Source organism: Sebastes fasciatus, chromosome 13 (genome assembly GCF_043250625.1).
Source record: "Sebastes fasciatus isolate fSebFas1 chromosome 13, fSebFas1.pri, whole genome shotgun sequence".
Lineage (NCBI taxonomy): Eukaryota > Metazoa > Chordata > Actinopteri > Perciformes > Sebastidae > Sebastes > Sebastes fasciatus.
Genome location: NC_133807.1, coordinates 11,687,483 through 11,708,066, shown reverse-complemented (window position 1 = coordinate 11,708,066; position 20,584 = coordinate 11,687,483). Strand labels below are relative to the sequence as shown.

The 20,584-nt window shown below is 39.5% G+C and overlaps 1 protein-coding gene across 6 annotated transcripts; it reads right to left on the bottom strand.

Annotated features, from left to right (window-relative positions):
* Nucleotides 1-728: 728 nt before the first annotated feature.
* LOC141780306 (transmembrane protein 184B-like) lies at nt 729-18,945 on the bottom strand. 6 transcript variants are annotated; one of them, XM_074655471.1, is made up of 11 exons: nt 18,794-18,907; nt 18,427-18,502; nt 14,963-15,196; nt 10,968-11,133; nt 7,302-7,392; nt 7,095-7,170; nt 5,987-6,078; nt 5,452-5,621; nt 4,856-5,050; nt 4,530-4,556; nt 729-3,264 (listed from the first exon to the last, which is right to left on the bottom strand). In XM_074655471.1, the coding sequence occupies exons 3-11, from the start codon at nt 15,194-15,196 to the stop codon at nt 3,035-3,037; spliced, it is 1,281 nt and encodes a 426-aa protein (XP_074511572.1). In that variant the 5' UTR covers nt 18,427-18,502; nt 18,794-18,907; the 3' UTR covers nt 729-3,034. The 6 variants fall into 6 exon arrangements, with proteins under 6 accessions (XP_074511572.1, XP_074511573.1, XP_074511571.1 ...); XM_074655472.1 differs by having other exon boundaries at nt 18,798-18,897; XM_074655470.1 differs by having other exon boundaries at nt 18,427-18,507; nt 18,802-18,876.
* Between the last annotated feature and the right edge of the window lie 1,639 nt (nt 18,946-20,584).

Here is a 20,584-nt window from a genome sequence, read left to right as displayed (position 1 = left end):
AGGAAACAGGAAAGGACCAAAAAAACAAAAAGATAAGTAAATTAAAAATAATAAATAAACAAATAAACAAAAAAAACTAAGTATAAGTTGTGAATTATATGTAATATGGGGTCAGCAGTTTAAAACTTCAACGTCAGTTGTATCCATTTTTTCTATATAAATATAGATTAAAAAGGGTCTCCATATAGCATAACATTTCTGGACACACCCTCTTGTAGTATAGCGAATCTTCTCCAGTATCAAATGATGTATGAGATCTTTAAACCACATCCTAAAGGTTGGAGGATACTTCTCCTTCCATTTAAGAAGTATAAGTCTTCTAGTTAAGAGAGATGTAAAAGCTATTATATTCTTTACCTGACGACTAAGATGTATGTCTTGTGGTGCTACTCCAAATACTGCAGTAGTAGCAGAAGGTTCTATGGGTACTTCCAAAACATCTGAAAAGGTTTTAAATATTGACTGCCAGAAACTATTTAGTTTTGGACAAGACCAGAACAGATGTGAACAGTCCTTTTTCTTTTGAATTCAATTGCTTTGTGCTCTGTGTTCACATTTGAGCGTAAAATCAGAAACCAAAAGGGTTACATTTATTATTATTATTATTTATATTTTTTTGTTTCATTATGGTGTGTTTCATAAAGGTAGAATCAATGTCACAAAATATGACATATTGTTGTGATGATGGTGTCTACAAGCTGACTTGGGACAAAAACCTGGCAGAAATGTCTTGCTTGCATTTGTATTTTATTTCCTTTTCAACACCAACAGAAACCATCATAGCATCAAAACAAGAGATCATATTACCAATATACAAATTAAAAAGTGTACAACAGAAATAAAACAGGAGAATATATGAAAATTCAAATATTAAAACTAAAGCACTATACCAAGCAACAGTCATCATCATGAATGTTTCGCAGTGCTTAAACTCTATTTACAACATTCCTTCCTCTCTGGTATAATATTTCCTGGTTTAATATATTCAGCTTTTAAATCACATAGTATCAAAACTATCATTTGATAGTGTTTTTAAATCAAGATGCTTAAGTTTGATATGCTTGGGGCAGAGTAAAAGGCAGTGAATTTCACTTTTTTCCCCCCAATACTACTATGTTAGTGTTACAATAATAGAACAAATTCACTTGACCTTGCCTTCAACCAAAGCACCACAGGTTCAGCGGAAAGTCAGATGCAAAAGTTATGCGTCAACAATTGAGTGTAGGAGGTGGTCGGTAGGGATGTGGGTTAGCAGTCACAGCAGGAAACCAACACTTTCTTTATTCCTCTAACTGAATACGATTTCCTCATTAGGAAGTTGATTGTGCTCTTTTGAGGATGCACATTAATTTGGCTGTTAATTTGTCTCCCCCGGACTACATTCATCACAAACAAGGACTTCACTGTTTGTTTACCTGCAGTCAGTCTTGAGTCAATCTGTAAAATCTGTTTGCACTCAACATAACAAGAGGAAAACGATGATCGCACATTTAGAGGCGGCAGTGGGCCTAAAGTCACCTGTCGAAAGGATCTACTCAGCTTTTATATCGCTGTGCTCTGCCATCAAACATTTACGACCACGGCCACAAGCAGCTTCTATACTGGCCCCTGCTAAAACGCATATTAAACATCAGTTGATGAACAACTAACTCTAGTAAAAGGAAACAGAAGATGACAGGCAGGCCTGAAGGATCTGACTCAATTAGTTCTACCATGCATCACTGCTATAGTGTCCCTTAACAAACCAATTGGCATCTTCTTGCATACCAACTTTTAATGCCCATATACTCCTTCGTCCAGTCTGATTTAAAGCCTTGTTTGCACTGACATATCTTTTCGTGGCCTTATCCGTCTGTAATAACGACCAACGTCCTGACTAACACACTACTACTATAGCAGTGATGCCGTTATAAACGATAGCAGCAGAGGCAGGCCTGATCTGTGCTGCATGTAATGCCCTTAATTATGGGATTTACAATCCGCAGCACATCACAGCTGGGCCGGCTCTGCGGGGAAGTGTTGCTTCTTCGGTAATCTGTAATCTGTGTGGGTGTTGTCCTTCCGTCAGTCTCCCTGTCCACGCTAAAACCTCTCCTCCAGCTGTTCCCTCTCCACCAACAATAGCGTTGCGCGAGGAGCCCGAGTCGGGCCAACAGCTGGAGTCACACAATTACACTTTTTTTTTTTGAGTCGCTTGTTCATATGAACCCACAACTAAATGAAAACAAACACGGAATATTTAGAACATCTCTGGAATAACAATTTTCCAACAAACTACTCTTTAAATGAGCTTTACCGTCAAGGTCATACAACATTTAAATAAAAAAAAAAAATCTTATATATTAAAATGAAGCCTGGCAATTCAAAGACTCCTTAGTTCTAAATCTTAAGACGGTGTGTCTCATTGACTGGAGCAACAGGGTGCTCCCTCTATTTGGCAATGTTTCGGTAAGAGGCAGAATTGGCAGAGGGGTGTGGAGGAGTTTGGATTGAGAATCAATATAAAAACTGACAGATGGGGGCCGTGTGTTTCAGATAAAGATGGCACTTGTTTGCTCTAGCCCACACCTTATGACGGTCTTTTTTTTGTTACTGTGGTGTTTAAAGTGGAGGACAAGGACGCTAAATGCAGGCATGGTTATTTGTACCCATGTGATATGGTAGCTCTGTCAGTAATGGCCTCTGTGACATCAAAACAAATGACAACTTGACCAGTTAATAAACCTAATGTCTGTCTTGACTTCTCTTCTCCCTGACTATATTTGTAACTTCTCCGTCCTCTTTTCCTACTGTACCAATTATGACCTCTCTTTCCTTATAAAAACACTCAATCCCTTCCCACAGTCTGTCAGCCATAGTTCCATAAGACTGACATGAATCTGATCGTTTCATTGTCTAAATGTAAAAAAAAAAAACAGAAATCAGAATCTGATCTTCCATGTTAAAGTGGCAACAAAAGATCAGATTTGTCTCACATAGGTGGTAAAAATTCAATATGGTCTAGAGGAGTAAAGTGAGCGTGTGCTTGAGAGTCTCAGAACTCGTCGTCAGAGCTGAGCAGCAGGGTCTTTTCGTTGTCCCCGCGGGTGCTGAGGTTACTGTGGCTGCGGGAGAGGGGAGGCCCCCCACTCCGCTCCAGTGTGGACTGCTGGGTGTATTGCTGATACGCTGGGGAGAAGTTATGGATGGCGTCCTGGACCATATCGCCTGGATTCATGGTCTCCTTCAGGCTGCTGGAGATGCTCTTCATTGGGGCACAGCGACCTGGAGGTAGAGAGGTTGGAGTATTAATAAAGAGACACAGATGGATGGACGGGGAGGGAGATGTGAAAGTGAGTGAAAAATTCAGAAACGATGTTTCCTTCCAAACATCCAAATAAATCTTTGAAATGTTGCAAAAAAATAAATAATTCAGCAAAATTCAATCAGCAGAATGGAAGAAATACATCTGTTCTCTGAATGCCATGGACATGCAGGTTATATAATAAAGTAACAGTGGGTAGTATAATATTACTGGGGGTCAAGATGAATGCACATTTTAACATTTTATGACATATAAAAGGCACTTGTCAATAAAGTTATCCCACTAGGCAGGTGATGATTTAAAGGCAGGGTTGATAACGATTTTAGAAACATTTTTTTCTGTTATATTAGTTGAAATTATCATTACAGCCTGACAGCATCAATAAATCAAGTGCTCTGACAAAAAAAAGAAGAAAAAAATCTAGTATCTGTGGCTGTTGCAGGACTGTAATAAACCCGTCCAATCATCTCATTTGGCCTGAATGATTGGACGGGGCAACTTGTCTGTCTTCTCCACCTCTCACTCTGCCAGTAGCCTCATTGCACGTCACCGGAGGCTTCCACAAGCTGCTAACTTAACAGCTGTGAGTACTAACAATAGCCATGTTCATTGTTTACATTTATTCTGATAATTTTATGTTCGTAATAATAATAGTGGGGGAGTGGCTTTGGAGGGAAGCCTGAAGGGACGGACTGTCGGTGTTGCTTTCGTTCTAGATTTAGGGACTTTTGGAGCTAGTTAGCAGCTAATGCTGCTAGCATCTTTACTCGGAAAAGAGTTGGTAACATAGGGCTCGTTGTTCGGCTGGATCATTTTTAAAAATCTAGTGTACTCTTGCTAGTTTCTCAAGATTGCCTTTAACACCAGTTTACATTACTAATTCAAATTGCTTCAGTTCTTGTCGCCTAAATGTTTTCCTCAACACAAATGTTTCCCTGCTGGGAGAGAGAGACCTAGAGGGGACCACTGAGCTCGGGTAGGAACATAGACAAAACAAAATGTTCAAAGCTGACATCACTGGTGTCAAAATGAACATAAGGAAACAAAAACAAGACAGCTGTAGACCCACGATTGTAAATGTATAAACTGAATTCATGCTGAACTGAAAACAATGTTAAAGTAACGGATATTTAACCACAATCAAATCGGAAAACGCAAACAAAAAGGGGGCAAACATACAGAACTGTGGTAGATACAGATGAAAAACAGCTAACATCAGACCTACCGTACTGTCCATAGATAGGAAATGAGCCTTTCAGCGCAGCACAGTGAAGACGAGAAAAAAGAGACAAAGAGAGACAAGGAACACAAGGAAGTCAAGATGAAAATGAAGGAAGAGCAGAAGAAAAGAGAAAGACTCAGAATACATAGAGAGCGTCAAAGATAGGAATCGAATTACTGTGTCTGTATCGGGAACCGTTCACATTCAGAGAAGATCGATTATAATGCACACTATAACATACAGGCTCTCTTTCTCATTATCTTCATATTTTGCTTTAGTTTTTTCCGATCTCACACACACACGCACACACACACATGCACTTCCCTTACCATACGAGTCCAGTCTTTTATCCATGTAGACCTTGTAAGTGAAGGCATGGCGCAAAGCAACAGCAGCGAAGAACATCTCAATGCAGATGATGAAGTTTTGGTAACCAGCGGCAACTGTTCCCTCGCCCACGGAGAAGTCAGCCGAGTTGATCTGAGGGATGGCTCCGCACTTCTCTAGGATGGCCAGCAGCATCCCTGAATCACACGGAGAGAGACGGGAGAGAGACAACATAGAAAATCAGAAACAGAAAACAGAAAACTTTGTGTTCATTCTGAATCTGTGAACGTGATTGCAGGCCCGGAAATTTAGTAAAATAACTGTTGTAAAAAGTGAAACGGCTGGCATATCAATAGAATTGAGCCACAAAAGGGATTATATTTCTGATGCAGCATCACAGGATTCACATTTCACCGCAAAAAAACAAAAATAGCAGCAGCAAAAACACCATCCAGAGGAAACAAAATAAGTCATGAATGAAACAAAGCTCTTTTTTAACATACCTACAGGCTGCTGAACAAAACAATGTCAGAATAAATGGGTATGTGTGCTGCTGCTGTGTCTCTGTGTTAACAAGTCCAGAAGGTGGTCTTCTTACCTTGCCAGAAGGAGAGAAAGATGACTGATTTGACCATGAAGAACTTGAGTACTGGGTTGTACGGGACAAGCAGTTCACGCGTAGCAAAGTAGAAGAGGAAGAGAGCGTAGAGCGACAGACTGACGGAGACGTTGTAGATAATGGTGACATACAGGTAACCACTAGCCACGCTGGAGGAGAGAGACACAGACACCAAAGAATGTGTTTTAGCCATGACACACATGGCAAATGTCTAAGTGAAGAAACAAAAAAGAGGTAAAACTGATTTACAATCAACTTGAAGGCATGTCTTTAACATAAATATGCTGCTTTAAGTTCATAAAAAGATGAAGACTATAGAGCAGCACTTATGTTTTTTACAGGCCTTCATTAGAGATTTTAGAGCAATAATAACCTAATGATTACTCATCATTACAGATATGAACTCTCTGGGTTCAAGTGTGACGCAACACGGCAAGTCAGAACACAAGACATCGCTGCTCAGGGTGATGTCCATGCTGTGAATGACAGTGGCTAGGTTGGTGTGGAAACATACTTAAAGTCTCCGTCTCTGTATTTCCCGAAGGCCTGAAGAATGACAGTAATCATTGCCATCAGGGGTTTCACCACACAGAACTGGAGAGTCGCCTGAAGAAGCAAGAGTGAGAGTGAGAGAGAGAGAGAGAGAGAGAAAGGAGGGGGAGTAAACATGGTGGGAAAAGGTCAATAAAAAGCAGCAATGCTACACCAGCAGTATAAAGCTTCTGACAACGAGCAACTCTCAATGACACATTAAGGAAATACAGTATCTATTATATTAACATTAAATCAATGACCCAATGTCACTAGTACAGCGGATCCTACTGAGAATCAACATATACGTTGCATCTTATGTTGTACAGTGTATTTAAGTATCTAAATTTGACATGACAGTTACTGTGTTGGGATACCTACTGTCATTCAAACATGAAAATGGATATGAATATCATACTGAAGTTGTATTAAAAATGATAAAACATGTATTAACAGTGGACAGTTCCTCTATCCGTAAAGCACAACACTAAAACATAGTTATAACACACTTTGAGTAATATTCCCCTTTTCAGTCCTGGTTGATTTACAGTTTCTACTTGAGTGAAAGCAATGGATTTGTGCCCAGGGTTTAGCAGTCTGGAGTCTTTTTGTTGATTCTGAGCTTCAAGTTTTCAGAATAGGTAATTTTTTTGTGTGTATAAAATGGAGAAAAACTGTAAAGGCGCGGTCACGCATGCGCAAATGCAGGTGAGTGACCATCGCCTGCCGAGGCGATATTCGCCTGACAGTTCACCAAAGTTGAACTCCGAGCAAAACCGAAGATGCTAATGTGCTTCGCAACCCTTTGCTCGCATAGAATGGAAGGGAACGGAAGGCGAATGTTAATTTGGCGCACGTGTGACCCTGCCATAATACTGCATTTTCTCCGGGAATGTCGCCACAGATAAACAGTTTGTTATACTGCAAATATATAAATATTGCAATACTTTCATCACTGGGCCAAAGGCTCAATCACCATTGTGTTACCTCCTTCGGCTATAGTCACTTGACAGACATTTATTTAAATGAAAATCTACGAGATTGCCACTTTAAACAATGTATAGTATGTGAGCCAAGAGGATGATTGGTACCTGTTTGCAAAACCTGAGGAAACCAATGGAGTACGTCTTGCCCCACAGACAACAGGTCCCATACACACAGCTTGACCTAAAGGGAAGTGCAGGTTAAAATTGTTGGAAAACTAGGCAGGCTATTTTAACATGAAATTACTTGTTTATAAATGTTTATACCAGAAATAAAGATAATGGAATCATAAAAAGGGAAGATGAGAAACTTACTCAATGGGTTTCCCTCTGATCTCAGCCATGATGGCGCTCTCTCCTCCCAGATACTCGTAACACAGACTCAGGAAGTTGTAGATGACAAAGGCTGAAGAGTGTCACACAATGAAAAAAATGTTTTTTTAGGATGACCATCTGTCAAATCACTCCCACATTCACAGCCGTAAAACATTTACATTATGTAACTGGAGTACATGCTCAGTGGATTAGATCAAACGTGGCAAGTGGCTCAGAAGTCACCAAGCAGAGACCCCCAACCTAATGGCATAAGGTTCTTACAAAAAAAGATCATGTCAAAGTTGCTGACGTGGGTTTGGAAACACTGGATGTTTCTAACGGTTATGCAGTGTTAACAACACTTGGTGTAACGGTCATAATTACAGTCATGTTTTGCTGATCTTGTTTCAGAACTGCTGCGCTTGTTATTTCAAGGCAGAAAGGTGAGTCATCGGCAGGCTTAGAAAATGATCGGGTAATGTTGCGAGTGAGCTATAAGCCTCAGCATAATTGTAAGGTGTAGTTCTCTGGTGCCGTGAGCAGAAGTGAAGCCGCGTGACAATGGGACGCCAGTGGAAACACTGAAGAAAAAGCCCATGGTCGCGTCACACTGTCACACAATAGCGTCACATAATACAGATAAACACATCTTACACAAGTGAACTGCACACGTTTAAGGCTATGATATTCATTCATGTAATGTGTTACACAACTACTATTAATAAAGATAAAAAATCATATTCTGACATGTTGATGTTTGGGATTAATCCTCCACAGCGTCATGGGCCTAAATGCGAAGCTACACCAGGTGTGTCTCAAATCCCTCTACAGTATATTCTATCCATCCACCGGTCATATCTGATAATATGTAATCAACCTAATCAATGCAGACAGCTACACTGGTTGCCCTTTGCAGTAACCACATGGAGGGTGCCAATTAAGAAATGCAATAACACTGACAAACCTGCTATTACTTTTAAAATCCTTCTTATATATTTAGACAGGTAATCCCATATATATATATATATAATATATATATATAAATATATATATATATATATAAATATAATATATATATATTATATATAATATATATATATATATATATAAATATATATATATATATAAATATATATATATATATAAATATATATATATATATATATAAATATATATATATATATATATATATATAAATATATAATATATATATATATATATATAAATATAATATATATATATTATATATAATATATATATATATATATATATATATATATAAATATATAATACAGGACAGTTACATGATATCATGTGGACTGGTCAATAATTTATTGGCTATCCTGCAAACGCTAATCATTTATTGGACATTTTCCTGAGAAGTAACATGCAATTTAAATAAACCTGACTGATCCCAGTATAATTGTGTAAAGTGTCCCCGAGACAGCAGAATATTTTTCCATCTGCTGCCCCAGGTGTTCTCAGGCTAATTTAAGGGTAACCCACAGACACCAGCTCCCCACTGCCTCCGCTCCCGTTACCGTTTAAAGTGGCTCAGTTTAAAAGTGGCTCAGTTTAAAAGTGAGCCTGTGATGGTAGTCCACTGACAACCCTGCCAGAGCACAGTCAGCACAGCGCTGGCTTTGTTAATTGTTGCACAACTACTACACATATAGTATTTTTGCACTTTAAAAGTTTACTTTTAGCTTGAAAGAGGCTGGCACATGAATTTGATGCATTTTGAGAGCATAAATATCCGAGCGTGTTGCTAATAAAAGCAATAATATAGACATGTCTTGATCTAGATCCTTAATTGTGGAGACAAAGCTCACCATGTCAACACTGTGCCTTAATAAAGCTAGCTGTCTGTCACTTCTATCATATCTAACAGCATAAACAGTAACCTCTACTTTCATACACTATTCTACCAATTATTCATTTTGTAATATGTCCTGGATTGTGATACACACTCCAAAAGAGACGTGAGGGGAGGTTTAGTACATAACAGAAGTACCATAACCGGCACATGACCGACCCCAGGTGTGCAACCATAAAAGGTACGTATAGTATCTGTGCAAATGGGTAGCTATTCAGCCTGAACTAAATATACATTTTGAGGGTGTATATGGACTCTGTTGGAAGAGGGACACATACTATTCTACTGGTAGCTGAGTGAGCTTGTGAAGCAGACAGCAAAGTGTATATGTGTATAACAGTGTGTGTATATTTTAGCTTTTACCTGCAGTAGATCATGGCACTAATTGTGTCTATATGAACAACAGCAGTAATAAACATGTCTGACTCTACATTTAAAAACACATTGCCCTATTAGGCCACAGCTGCAGCCCTGCCATGCCATATCTCAACCATTGTACACCTGCTACAAGGCAGGCTGACACTACAGAATACAAGCACACTAAACCGTTCACACGGGGGTGCAACTAACCATTGTTTTTGTTTTTTAACGAATCCGTCAAGTACGTTCTTGATGAATCAATTAATTGTTTAGTCTATAAGATGTCAGAAAAAATAGCGACGAATGCCCATTACAAATTCTGAATCCAAGGTTTAAAGAGGACCTATTATCCTCATTTTCAGGTACAAACATGTATTCTGTGTTTCTACTAGACTTTCTACTAACATGTTTAAAACAAAAAACATTATTTTTCTCATGTCAGCTGTGCTGCAGCCCAGTCTGCTCTGATTGGTCAGCTGGCCCATTCTGTTGTTATTGGTCAACCGAACCAAACTCTTCGGACTCCGTTCCAGCTCCGCTCTAACTAGCTTTGTTCGGGGGCATGCCAAAGCAGCCGCCAGGCAGGTATTGCAAAATTGCAGGTTATGCAAATGTGTTACTTGGTGACATCACCACATTACAGAAGAAAAGACGGGACTTCAAGCGAGGTGTTTCAGGCAGTTCAGGAGCAGTGTTTCTGTGGGGGAGAGGATTTCCCTTTGGCGTGGACTTTGGGCTTTTTAACTTTGCAGACCTTTCACATGTACTAAAAACTATATAATACACTAAAGGAAAGCGGAAAAGCACAAAAGCATAATATGTCCCCTTTAATGGATTATCCAACCAACAGTTCAAGCAAATCCTCACAATGAGAACCAGCTGATGTTTGGCATCCTAAAATATCATAATAAAGCACATGTGATGATGGAATAATAAAAGCAAATTGCCATCAGCATAACCATAGTTTATGTTTATAATTGCTTTCTTTATTGCTAATCATTCTCAAAATCAGCATGAATTCTGCCTTATAGTCTGGTAAGATAAAGAACAAGCTTACGATTTATCTGCTCACAAGTGAGATGCCATTTAAAAGTCTTCTCAAGGATTTGCTCGTTTTCATACAGTTGCTAGGAAACAGGTTCCCCCTCCCCTGCGATCCCAAGAGGCCGTGCAGACACGAGGACAAAGATGGCAACCTTTGTAAATGAAGACACTACAAAGGCCATCTGCCACTGGGGTATCACGACACATAAATTCTCACACCCTTATTTCTGCTGGGAGTCAAAAGACACGTTGGAACACAAAACCCTCCCACCGCTGCGGTGAATATTCTGCTGTTTGCATGCCAAATATGGCAGCACATAATCCAGCCTGCAGCAGAAGATGCTAGTGTTGCCAGCTCATTGCACTGCGTCCCTCAATCCACTCACCTTCGTAGCAGTCTCGGACTGTGTCAAAGTACACGTAGTACTCCTCGTTGGTGAAGAAAAGGAGGCTGAGCCAGGAGTCGAAGGCGTAGATGGGGACTATGAAGAGGATCCTGACTATGTGTCTCTGTTCATTTGGAGAGCTGTAGTAGCGCAGGTGCATGTAGATCTAAAATGAAGAGAGCAAGAAAGAAAAGGTCCCATGAAAGACATGAAAGAAGTCCCAGTTGGTAATAATTATACTGCAGCATGGTCTTTAGGAGTAAGACCATATTTTGGGGGATTTGCAATACAAAAACAGCAGGTTTTAACTTTTATCTTGTGTCTACAACATCAGCCTTCCATAAGTTGCTAAGGGGAGCAGCTGGAGCATTTTTTCTTGATGGCATCATATTGAATCATTCGGAGCTGCTCATGCTAGAAATACTGCGTAAACTAAAAGTGAAATTAAATAATCAAAGGAGGGAGAGAAAGACAAGAAGACACACTGGAACACAGGCAAATGTTCATACATATACACATGAGAACATCTGTATCTACACAAACACACACACACATAAAGCATGCAGTTCTATACTGTAAATGGGTCGGACGATTAAAGGAGAAAATACTAGGGCCGTCCCAAACACCATTTTTGGGCTTCGAAGCTTACTACTGCACACACACGCACCTCTACACCTAGCAAACAGCGACATCCATCTGAGAATAACTAATAATAATTGATGTTGAATATGAATAATGTTGTGGGATTATACCGTATTTCACGACTATTTGGGGGATTTATACATTATTATTATTATTATTACGTACTTATATATAAAAAAAAATAAAGAAAAAGAAAAACAGGCCTTTGAATACTGACGGTTGAAGCTTCGAAGCATTAGGGTCAGCCATAGGAAATGCGATTTAAGTTTCCAACGACTGTCAAAAGTAATTTGTTTTGTCACAGACCACAAACTGTGATGCAGTACCTCGGATTGTGTTTTGCCGAAGTTCAAATTAAAAGCTGCTAAAAACAGCAGATTGGCGGGATGCAGAACAAATATATTTACAATTGTGTGTTTGTTTTTTTACATTTTTGAAACAGCAACACATACTGTCACATTAAAATACGAGATAGGAAAAAATACTGTCGGGGGAATATTCACCAGCTTCCTCCCTGTGAAACCACGGCTCATAACGTGGGTGATAAATGGATTTAACTGAAACTAATTGCTACCTCATCTAGTCTTTCTGTACAGGTCAGAGTACAGCCAGTATACATTTGCCTAAGTTGGATATTTGAGTGCTGTGTGTCTGAAAGGTGTGTGTTGTGTGCGTGCACTGACACATGGGGTTGTTTTGGGTAATTGATACTGGGCTTTTATCACTCCTATTGAGGGCAGCAGACGGCAGGAAGAGCAGGGTGGGCCTTTGTAAACCAGCACCTCTGTCTGCTCTGTCCGGCTCCTTTGCACTTACACAATGTCGCACGTATCACCTTTCCTGCTCTGTAAACAGACACACACCTTTGGTAAAATAACAAACAGTGGGTGACAATACAACCAAGCGAGACGGTGCACTCAGCTCGCAGGGCTTGTTGCTAAGTGACCCGTCCCTCCTCCCTCCTCCACACACACACACACACATCCATCCCCTGCTCTTTCATGTCGTAGTCGAGCTAGGAGCACCTGTTGCCAGAGTGACAGAGGGCTCTTCTTTAAGCCTGTATGTGAGGAACAATGGAGGACAAATCATTAACCTAAGCCTCCAGGTACAGTAGATCTCGCTTACATAAAAAGGACGCTTACTAAATACTTCACTGTACGATGAGGGCTGATGAACTGACGCAAACAAGGCAAACAGCACTTACGCACTATACTGCACCACTAACACTTAACATCTCCAGAGATTTTGAACACAATTCTAAACTGTCAAAACACAGGAAATTATGTCCATTTACAACTTTATTTTTTGTGGCTTTTCCTCACATCATTCACCCCTATTTGCTATTTTCTAAACCTGATATAGATCCTTCTACAGGCTACAGACTAGCAGCAGTTAAGGAAGCACACACTGATGTCTTGCCATACTTCCTCTGGGGCTAGGCTACCTGAGGTATTTGGCACATGTTGGGTGTGTTTCAAGGGGCATAATCAACCTCAGTCAATCAAACTTGGCACGTGGGACCTCTCTGGCGGCCTTGGAGTTGGGACGCCGACCATGAGTTGCAATATCTCTGGTTCGCCTCCGGTCAGAGACATTTTTTGCATTCCTTATCTTTGTCTCCTCTCATTTCCTGTCATCTCTATACTGTGGGAGGCATACAATGTCTCTCCAAAAAACTAGGCACACAGTTTGAGAGGTAGCCCTTATATTATCTGTTGCTAATGCTTAAAGGACCAGTGTGTAACAATTAGAGGGATCTATTGGCAGAAATGGAATAGAAGATGAATACGTATGTTTTCTTTAGTGTATAAATCACCTGAAAATAAGAATTGTGTTTTCCTTAGCTTACTTAGAATGAGCCGTTTATATCTACATAGGGAGTAGGTCCCCTACCCACGGAGTGCACCATTTTTCAACGCCATGTTTCAACAGTAGCCCAGAATGGACAAACCAAACTCTGTTTACTTTTACTGCTTGAATCGGAGTCGATAATGTTACTCACTGCCGTTGCCGCCGCTCTCTCTCAGTCTCTCTCTTGCTTCACCACTCACTTCCCACATACACACACACTCTACGCACCATCTCTGCTCCAACTGGCTCTAGAGAGGGCTATTTGCGTTTTTGCGTCGGCCACCATAGCTCTCCAACACGCTTGGCACACGAGAGACGCTTCAGTTGGTTGCAATCTTCTCACCTCACAGCTAGATACTGCCAGATCCTACACACTGGACCTTTAAAGCTTAAGAGGTGCCCCTGACTCTGATGGTAAAATTCCCCCCCCCAAAAACCAAAACAGTATAGTCACTCCAGCTTTTGTCATTCATAAGAATTTGGTTAATAAAAAACTGCTTTTTTGTCTCATTCAATTCAAACAAACAGTGTTTCCTCCGAAATTCCATACTATCATGCTATTTACTAACCGAAAACAGTATGTGAGATTTTTTAGTATGTCCAAGTATGAAACCAATAGTACGCTAATTGAATACTATTCCGGTGAAATATTACAGTATGTATACGTTGGATACTACGGCGGCATAAATATCCCACAATGCAATGCGGCAGTGACGATGATGTTCATAAAAGATGTTGACGGACAGCTCTGTAACATTAATAATGCTTAAATTTAAGTGTAAGCATACGATTTCACTTTGCTAGACATAATATATTTTTTTAAATTAGATAAGACTTTATAATTTTCACAAATCATCGTTTGGTCACATGAGGTTGGCACAGGTTACCACGGTTACGCATGTCCAACCGGCGAGGAGGCTCTCAAGAAGTGATGACGTAAATTGCTGCTCAGTGCGTCCGAAAAGATACGTTTATTCACACAAAAATATTTTTAACGATAGTACACATATTGGGTGTGTAGTGTAAATGTATATGAAGCATAAATATCCTACTGGAAGTGCTCAGTGTTAAGCCAATGTGCAACAAGTAGTGTGGAGCAGCTACATGGAAAATCTGTCAGTATTTGGAAGAAGCCTTCTCCACACAGGATGGGAAACTTTCTAAGTGCATGCATGTGTTTAGTGTGTGAGCGTGCATATAGCCTTAGATTAATAGGCGCTTGTATATGCTCCTGGGTGTGAATGTGTCAACTGTTTGTTTTTCTTTTGCTGAAAAGGAGCTTTTTGTACTCAACGAACCTACCTTCAGTACATGAAGGCTAAAGGAAAAGAGGGGTAGACTTGAAAAATCACGATAAGCAAGATTTAGGTTTCATCCCAGTACTCCAGCTTAACCCTCTGCCTAAAGGCTGTAGGCATACAAAATTGTTGTTTAGTTTAGTTTGAACTCTCTATCCTCTAGATCATCTGCAACCTCCAAATGTCATGTTCTCTCCTTACCTGGTGACATGTGATCAGAAGAGCTGTCCAAACAAAAAATCCTGATATGGTTTGGGCAGTGGAGGTCATGAGGAAAAATGGGTCTTCTGGTGTGACCAGCGGGGCTTCTGGTACCAAGGAGGAGTTGGACTGTTGTGGGGCCACCGTGGCTGGGGGCCCCGGGGCAAAGCCGACAGGAGAAGCATTCCCCAACGTCTCTGACAGGGCGATGTCTCGCCGCCAAAGTTGACCCATCTGTATGAAGAAACGGTGTATAATTAGACTTCATCAAAGAAGATGCTCTTTAGGTAATGCAAACTAATTTAGCCTATAGACATATTTCATAATAGTAGCCCATGGTACGTTCCAGGTTATAAAGCCTCAATGAATCACTGTAATGTGTAAATGCGTCTCAACAGGCCTGTACCAGTCTAAGACCTAAATCTCAAGCCGACATCCTGCCGATGAGAGAATGAGAAAACAGTAAAAGATACAGAGCAGAGCAAAGTAGACATTGCACAGATCTACCGTGCAAAAGAGATAGTGTGGATAGACAAACGAGGTGAGATCAAAAAGTAAAGAAAAGGAGGCATAAGGTAGATGGGTGAGGAGAGTGTAAAAACCACACACCAACATATGCGGAGGGGGGGGGATCATTCAAACACAGCAAATCAGTCTGACAGCAATGAGCTGAAGGCTGCTGACCCAATTTCTCCCGTTCTTGTTCTCTGTGCTTTACTGAGGAAGGAAGAAATGCCAGAGATGACACTAAATGGGAACATATTTCTTCAGAGTGATGAAACACCTTTCCACAAATCAGCACCAAAGTTTAGGCTCAAGAGACAGATGGCCTGTGGCCTCAGGTAGATGCTGCAATAAGATCGATTTTTGACATATATCTGAAATAGAGTAAAACAATTGTAACCTCATGGATAAAGGTGTTCTTCACTAGTTTCGGTTCTACTCCACAAATCTTTGTTTTATGCCATTATATCACCGGAGCTGTAACTGGGAAAGACTGAAGACATTGAGTCTGATAACTTTTTCCAACGTTGAGTGGCTTTAACTATCATATTTTATTTGTCTCAACATTCAATGTCAAAGAAGTAGACCAAATCCCAAACCAGCTGAATTGTCTTTACTAGGTTTGTACTGTATCAACCCTAAAGCTTACACTGTATTTGTGCCATGTCAGCAGAATGGGAAGATATCAGTTCCACTGGAAAATCCCAATATCTCCAAATTTCAAAAGGGATTTTACAAGAAGGGAACACACGAAAGCAAGACTGGCCAAACTGGAGCTTGGAACATCAAAAGCATCCAGAAAGATGCTCCGTGTGCCACCACCCGTGTGATCAAATCAAAGCAGATCTCCGGGTACCGTCATCCCTCCGACTACGCCAGTGTCTTGGTGTGGATTCCAGGAAGGCGATAATCTTATCATTCACAGAGAAAACTAATTTCACAATGACTTTCAAACCCCCCTGTGCACTGGCTAAATATAGGTTGGCGCTCAGTGTGGCTATGGATGACTCATGCTGCTTGCCAAAGCCTCAATCAGCTTGTGGCAATGCAGTAACTAAGAGCACATCAGTGTGTCACAAACACCAGAATATGTTTTAAAGAAACTTCAACAACACAGCTTTCTGCATATCTGGACTGTTTTGTGAAAGAAATACCAGAAAGACAGCCAGATTATGAATTTATTGTGTTTCATTGTTTTTTTAAATTGGTGTAATTAAGGGCTGGGAAGTATGTCAGTCTTCATCATTTATTATTTCATCTTAGTAGTCACAAAGCAACAATTACTTAGTCAAATGTCTCGCACAATGATTTCTGATAGAGCAGACCGTTCAATTTTTACATTTTAAAACAACAATGCATTTCAATTAGGGCTGGGCGATATGGAGAAAATCACATATCGCAATATTTTTGATTAAATATCTCAATATCGCAAGGATATTGTAACGTTGACCATTGGTGCTTTTACAAAATATTTACACAATGATATTTATGAAAAATAATCATCAGTAATGTCGATATAATGATTAAGTGGGTAAAGGAAAATAATAGAACAGCTAGAACAGTCAGGGAAGTTCAGAAAATTACAACAATTTACTGTAATGAAGCCTTTAAAGAAGCCAGTAAGACATGTATGCGATATTAAAATATCCAAAATCTAAGAGGATATCTATTCTCATATCACAATGTCGACAGAATATCAATATATTGCCGAGCCCTCATTTCAATGTGATCAACATTGGCGCCAAGTATTTAATAGCGGTGTCCAAACAGGTGCATTTACTGTTATTGGGGGAAGGTCCTACCATTTATCACGGTATCTTTTTTTGCCATATTGCCCAGCCTGATGGATAAATCTAGTAGTCTGAAAATGGATTCTACTTATGTATATACCAACCATGATTGGATGTATGTAAATCAGTCAAAACAGGTTGTCATATTAAACATATCTACATATCATCTGATAAAAATTAATGTAGGTGCGAGATGGTGCTTGTATAGGCTATAATGAACACACACCTCACGCTATAGGTGTGTGTTCATTATAGCCTATACAAGCACCATCTCGCACCTACACAAACAAAGCTGGGCCACAGACAAGAGAGAGAGAGAGAGCGAGCGAGTGAGCGAGAGAGAGACAGAGAGAGAGAGAGAGAGAGAGAGAGAGGCAACTCATCAATCCTGCTGACTGCACCCATGGGTGGGTTTCAAAACATGCATTGTACTTTGACCTCAATCGAACCAGCAGTCTTTGTGACAAGCCATCATATATGTCCTGAGGTCAGGAGAGCAGCCTGAAACAAACTGTAAAGCATCTGGAGGCTGTGTTCAATCAGAGGCACTACTTAACAGTGACCACAAGCCGTTTTAATTGCTCTAAGTGCAGCTATAACAAATCCCACAAAGAACGAGGTTCTCCAGCTTTCAGCCTTCACAACAGTATACACATAGCAGTGTAAAAGTTATTTTGCACTAACCATATAATGGTTTTCTGTGTTTGCAATTAGTTACATTCCTGGAATGTAATTTGCAATGTGCAATACTCTTGGCACTTTATTCTTTTATCTCGTTTTGTTTTTATTCTTGTATTTATTGTTTTTATTGCAAATATTTTTATTCTTGTTCCTTTATTGATCTTGCACCTCCCCATATGCCACCTACTGTGTTCCCTGTGTCATTGATGATTGTGCAGTATGAATGTGTATATGTCTCGGTGGACTGCAGAAACTGAATTGCCCTTCGGGGATAAATAAAGCTATCTGTATCTGTATCAGTGCTGCATTTTAGAAAAAAAGGGTGGGTGACATCATATTTAATGAAAATCCAGCAGGGGCAATGTTTACCTCATCATTGCTGATTTTTTTTATATTATATAAAATAGTCTGCGTGTTAATAAAACCAGTGGTAAAACATGCTGTAGCTTGTTATTCAGTGCTCTGACTCCATCCTGCTGCTGCACTCACCTCCTCTGCAGTGGTTTGATCTGCGTTGCTCTGAATCAAAGCATCAGTTCATCATCATCTCAAGTCCATGCAAACCCTTTTGGAGTAGAACAAAGTTAATTGGCCAAGCGCTAACATTCAGGTCACTTATCGTATCACTGCATTCTTCTTTGAACCCCCAGAAACTTGCCTCTTTTTTTTTACAAAGCTGGTTAAGTGTCTGCAGCTAACGGCGAGCTAACGCTAGTTAGCATCCCCAGCCTGTCTCTAGCTTGATGTTTGCTTCTCTATATCTTCTCCACCGTGAAGTCAAAACTAAGCAAAGACATGTAACACGCCGTTAAGAAGCGACACGATACATTACAATATCAAAATGTCTATGAAAAACCTGCTTTTATCTCGCCATTTCCCATCCGACGCTGATGAAGGGGATACCGTTATTTCATCCACATCACCATCACAGGTCAGCTCACTGGTACCAACAGCAGCAGCTGCCAACGACGACTGCGCTGTCTGCGCACGCGTAGTGACTCCGCTGTCTGCGCATGCGAATTGAAGATCTCTATATTTTATTATTTCAAAATTACAGTATACATAGTAACAGCAGAAAACTATGGAAGTTTTTATTGCACTTTATTAGTTGTAACCCACAGAAGACTTTCTACAAATATGTACCATGATCTGCAAATATTTCACTATCAACAAACATGTATTTTTGTATTTGTGTTGTGTTAAGTCACATTAATAGTTTAAATGCAAAGATTAACTCAGTAGTGCTGTGATGTTAGATTTTACAAGGACTGTGATAAATGCAAATACAGATCTGATGGCATAAAAAAGTAAAACGCCAGATTGTTGCCAATACACAGCCCTAGTTGTAGAGAGTCATTGCTTTGGGAATATTAGAAATCACCTGAATCCCTATGGAAGTTTTTATTGGACTCTATTAGTTGTAACCCACAGAAGACATTCCACAAATGTGTACCATGATCTGCAAATATTTCACGATCCACAAACATGTATTTTTGTATTTGTGTTGTGTAAAGTCACATCCACAAAAATACAGGGCGATTTGCAAATACGCATAACTTACTCTGTAAATACGTATTTTAAGGTTTACATGTAAAGTGATAAACACACATTTGTGGGTAGTGAAATATTTGCAGATCACGGTACATATTTGTGAATTGTCTTCTGTGGATTAAAACTATTATCTACAGATCTGCTGCGGTACCACTCAGGACAAAATTCTGTAAACAAACTGGAGGGAAGTTGCAAATGTCACATGGCCCACAAATGCACAGGGGGCGATCTGCAAATGCGCAAATATCATTCCACGTGTAGAAATAGATGCACACATGTGTAGATATCACTTTACATGTAAACCTTAAAATACGTATTTACAGAGTAAAGTTATGCGTATTTGCAAATCGGCCTGTATTTTTGTGAATGTGACTTTACACAATACAAATACATGTTTGTTGATAGTGAAATATTTGCAGATCATGGTACACATTTGTGGAATGTCTTCTGTGGGTTACAACTAATAAAGTCCAATAAAAACTTCCATAGAAAACATTAAAAACATTTACATACAAAAGAAGCATATCGAAAACATAAACAAAGAGCTGTGCCAAACATAAAAAGGACAACAGAAATGAAACAAAACCAACATAAAATAAAAAAACAAAATAAATTAATAGATAATAAAAAAAAGACAACGCAAGAGTATGACAATAATTTCACTTAAAAACTTTAAAGATATTGCATACATTCATTGTTTTCATTGCTTTTTTATTTTGTGAGGAAGAAATTGTTGACAGATATAGTTCCATTTCTTTCATAAATACAAAGAAATTAGCCTTTTTTTTGGGTAAATTTACATGTTGTGAATGTGGAACTTCGCGAGAATTAAAATTAAATTAATAAGGAAAAAAGGCATTACTGTCTTTGTCACTGTAATCATAGCAACCAAATATAATATTTCTATAGTACAGTGCAAAGTCAGAGAAAATGTTAAGTATAAAATTGTTGACATCTTTCCACAATTCACATGTATATTTACAGGACCAGAATAAATGAGAGCGAGTTTCAGATCTATATTTTTCCGGGTCTCTGCGATGGACAATGATGTAACGTCTGACTGCTTCTGCGTTAAAAACGTCTACACCGCAGCAGT

Excerpts from the sequence above, each read along its gene's own strand:
- LOC141780306 (XM_074655469.1), bottom strand. The coding sequence starts at position 18,818 with ATGGGAAATGGCGAGATAAAA. Across the intron at positions 7,393-10,967 it reads AGTCCGAGACTGCTACGAAG|CCTTTGTCATCTACAACTTC; the intron begins GTGAGTGGATTG and ends GACACTCTTCAG. Across the intron at positions 5,051-5,451 it reads CTTTCTCTCCTTCTGGCAAG|GGATGCTGCTGGCCATCCTA; the intron begins GTAAGAAGACCA and ends CGTGTGATTCAG.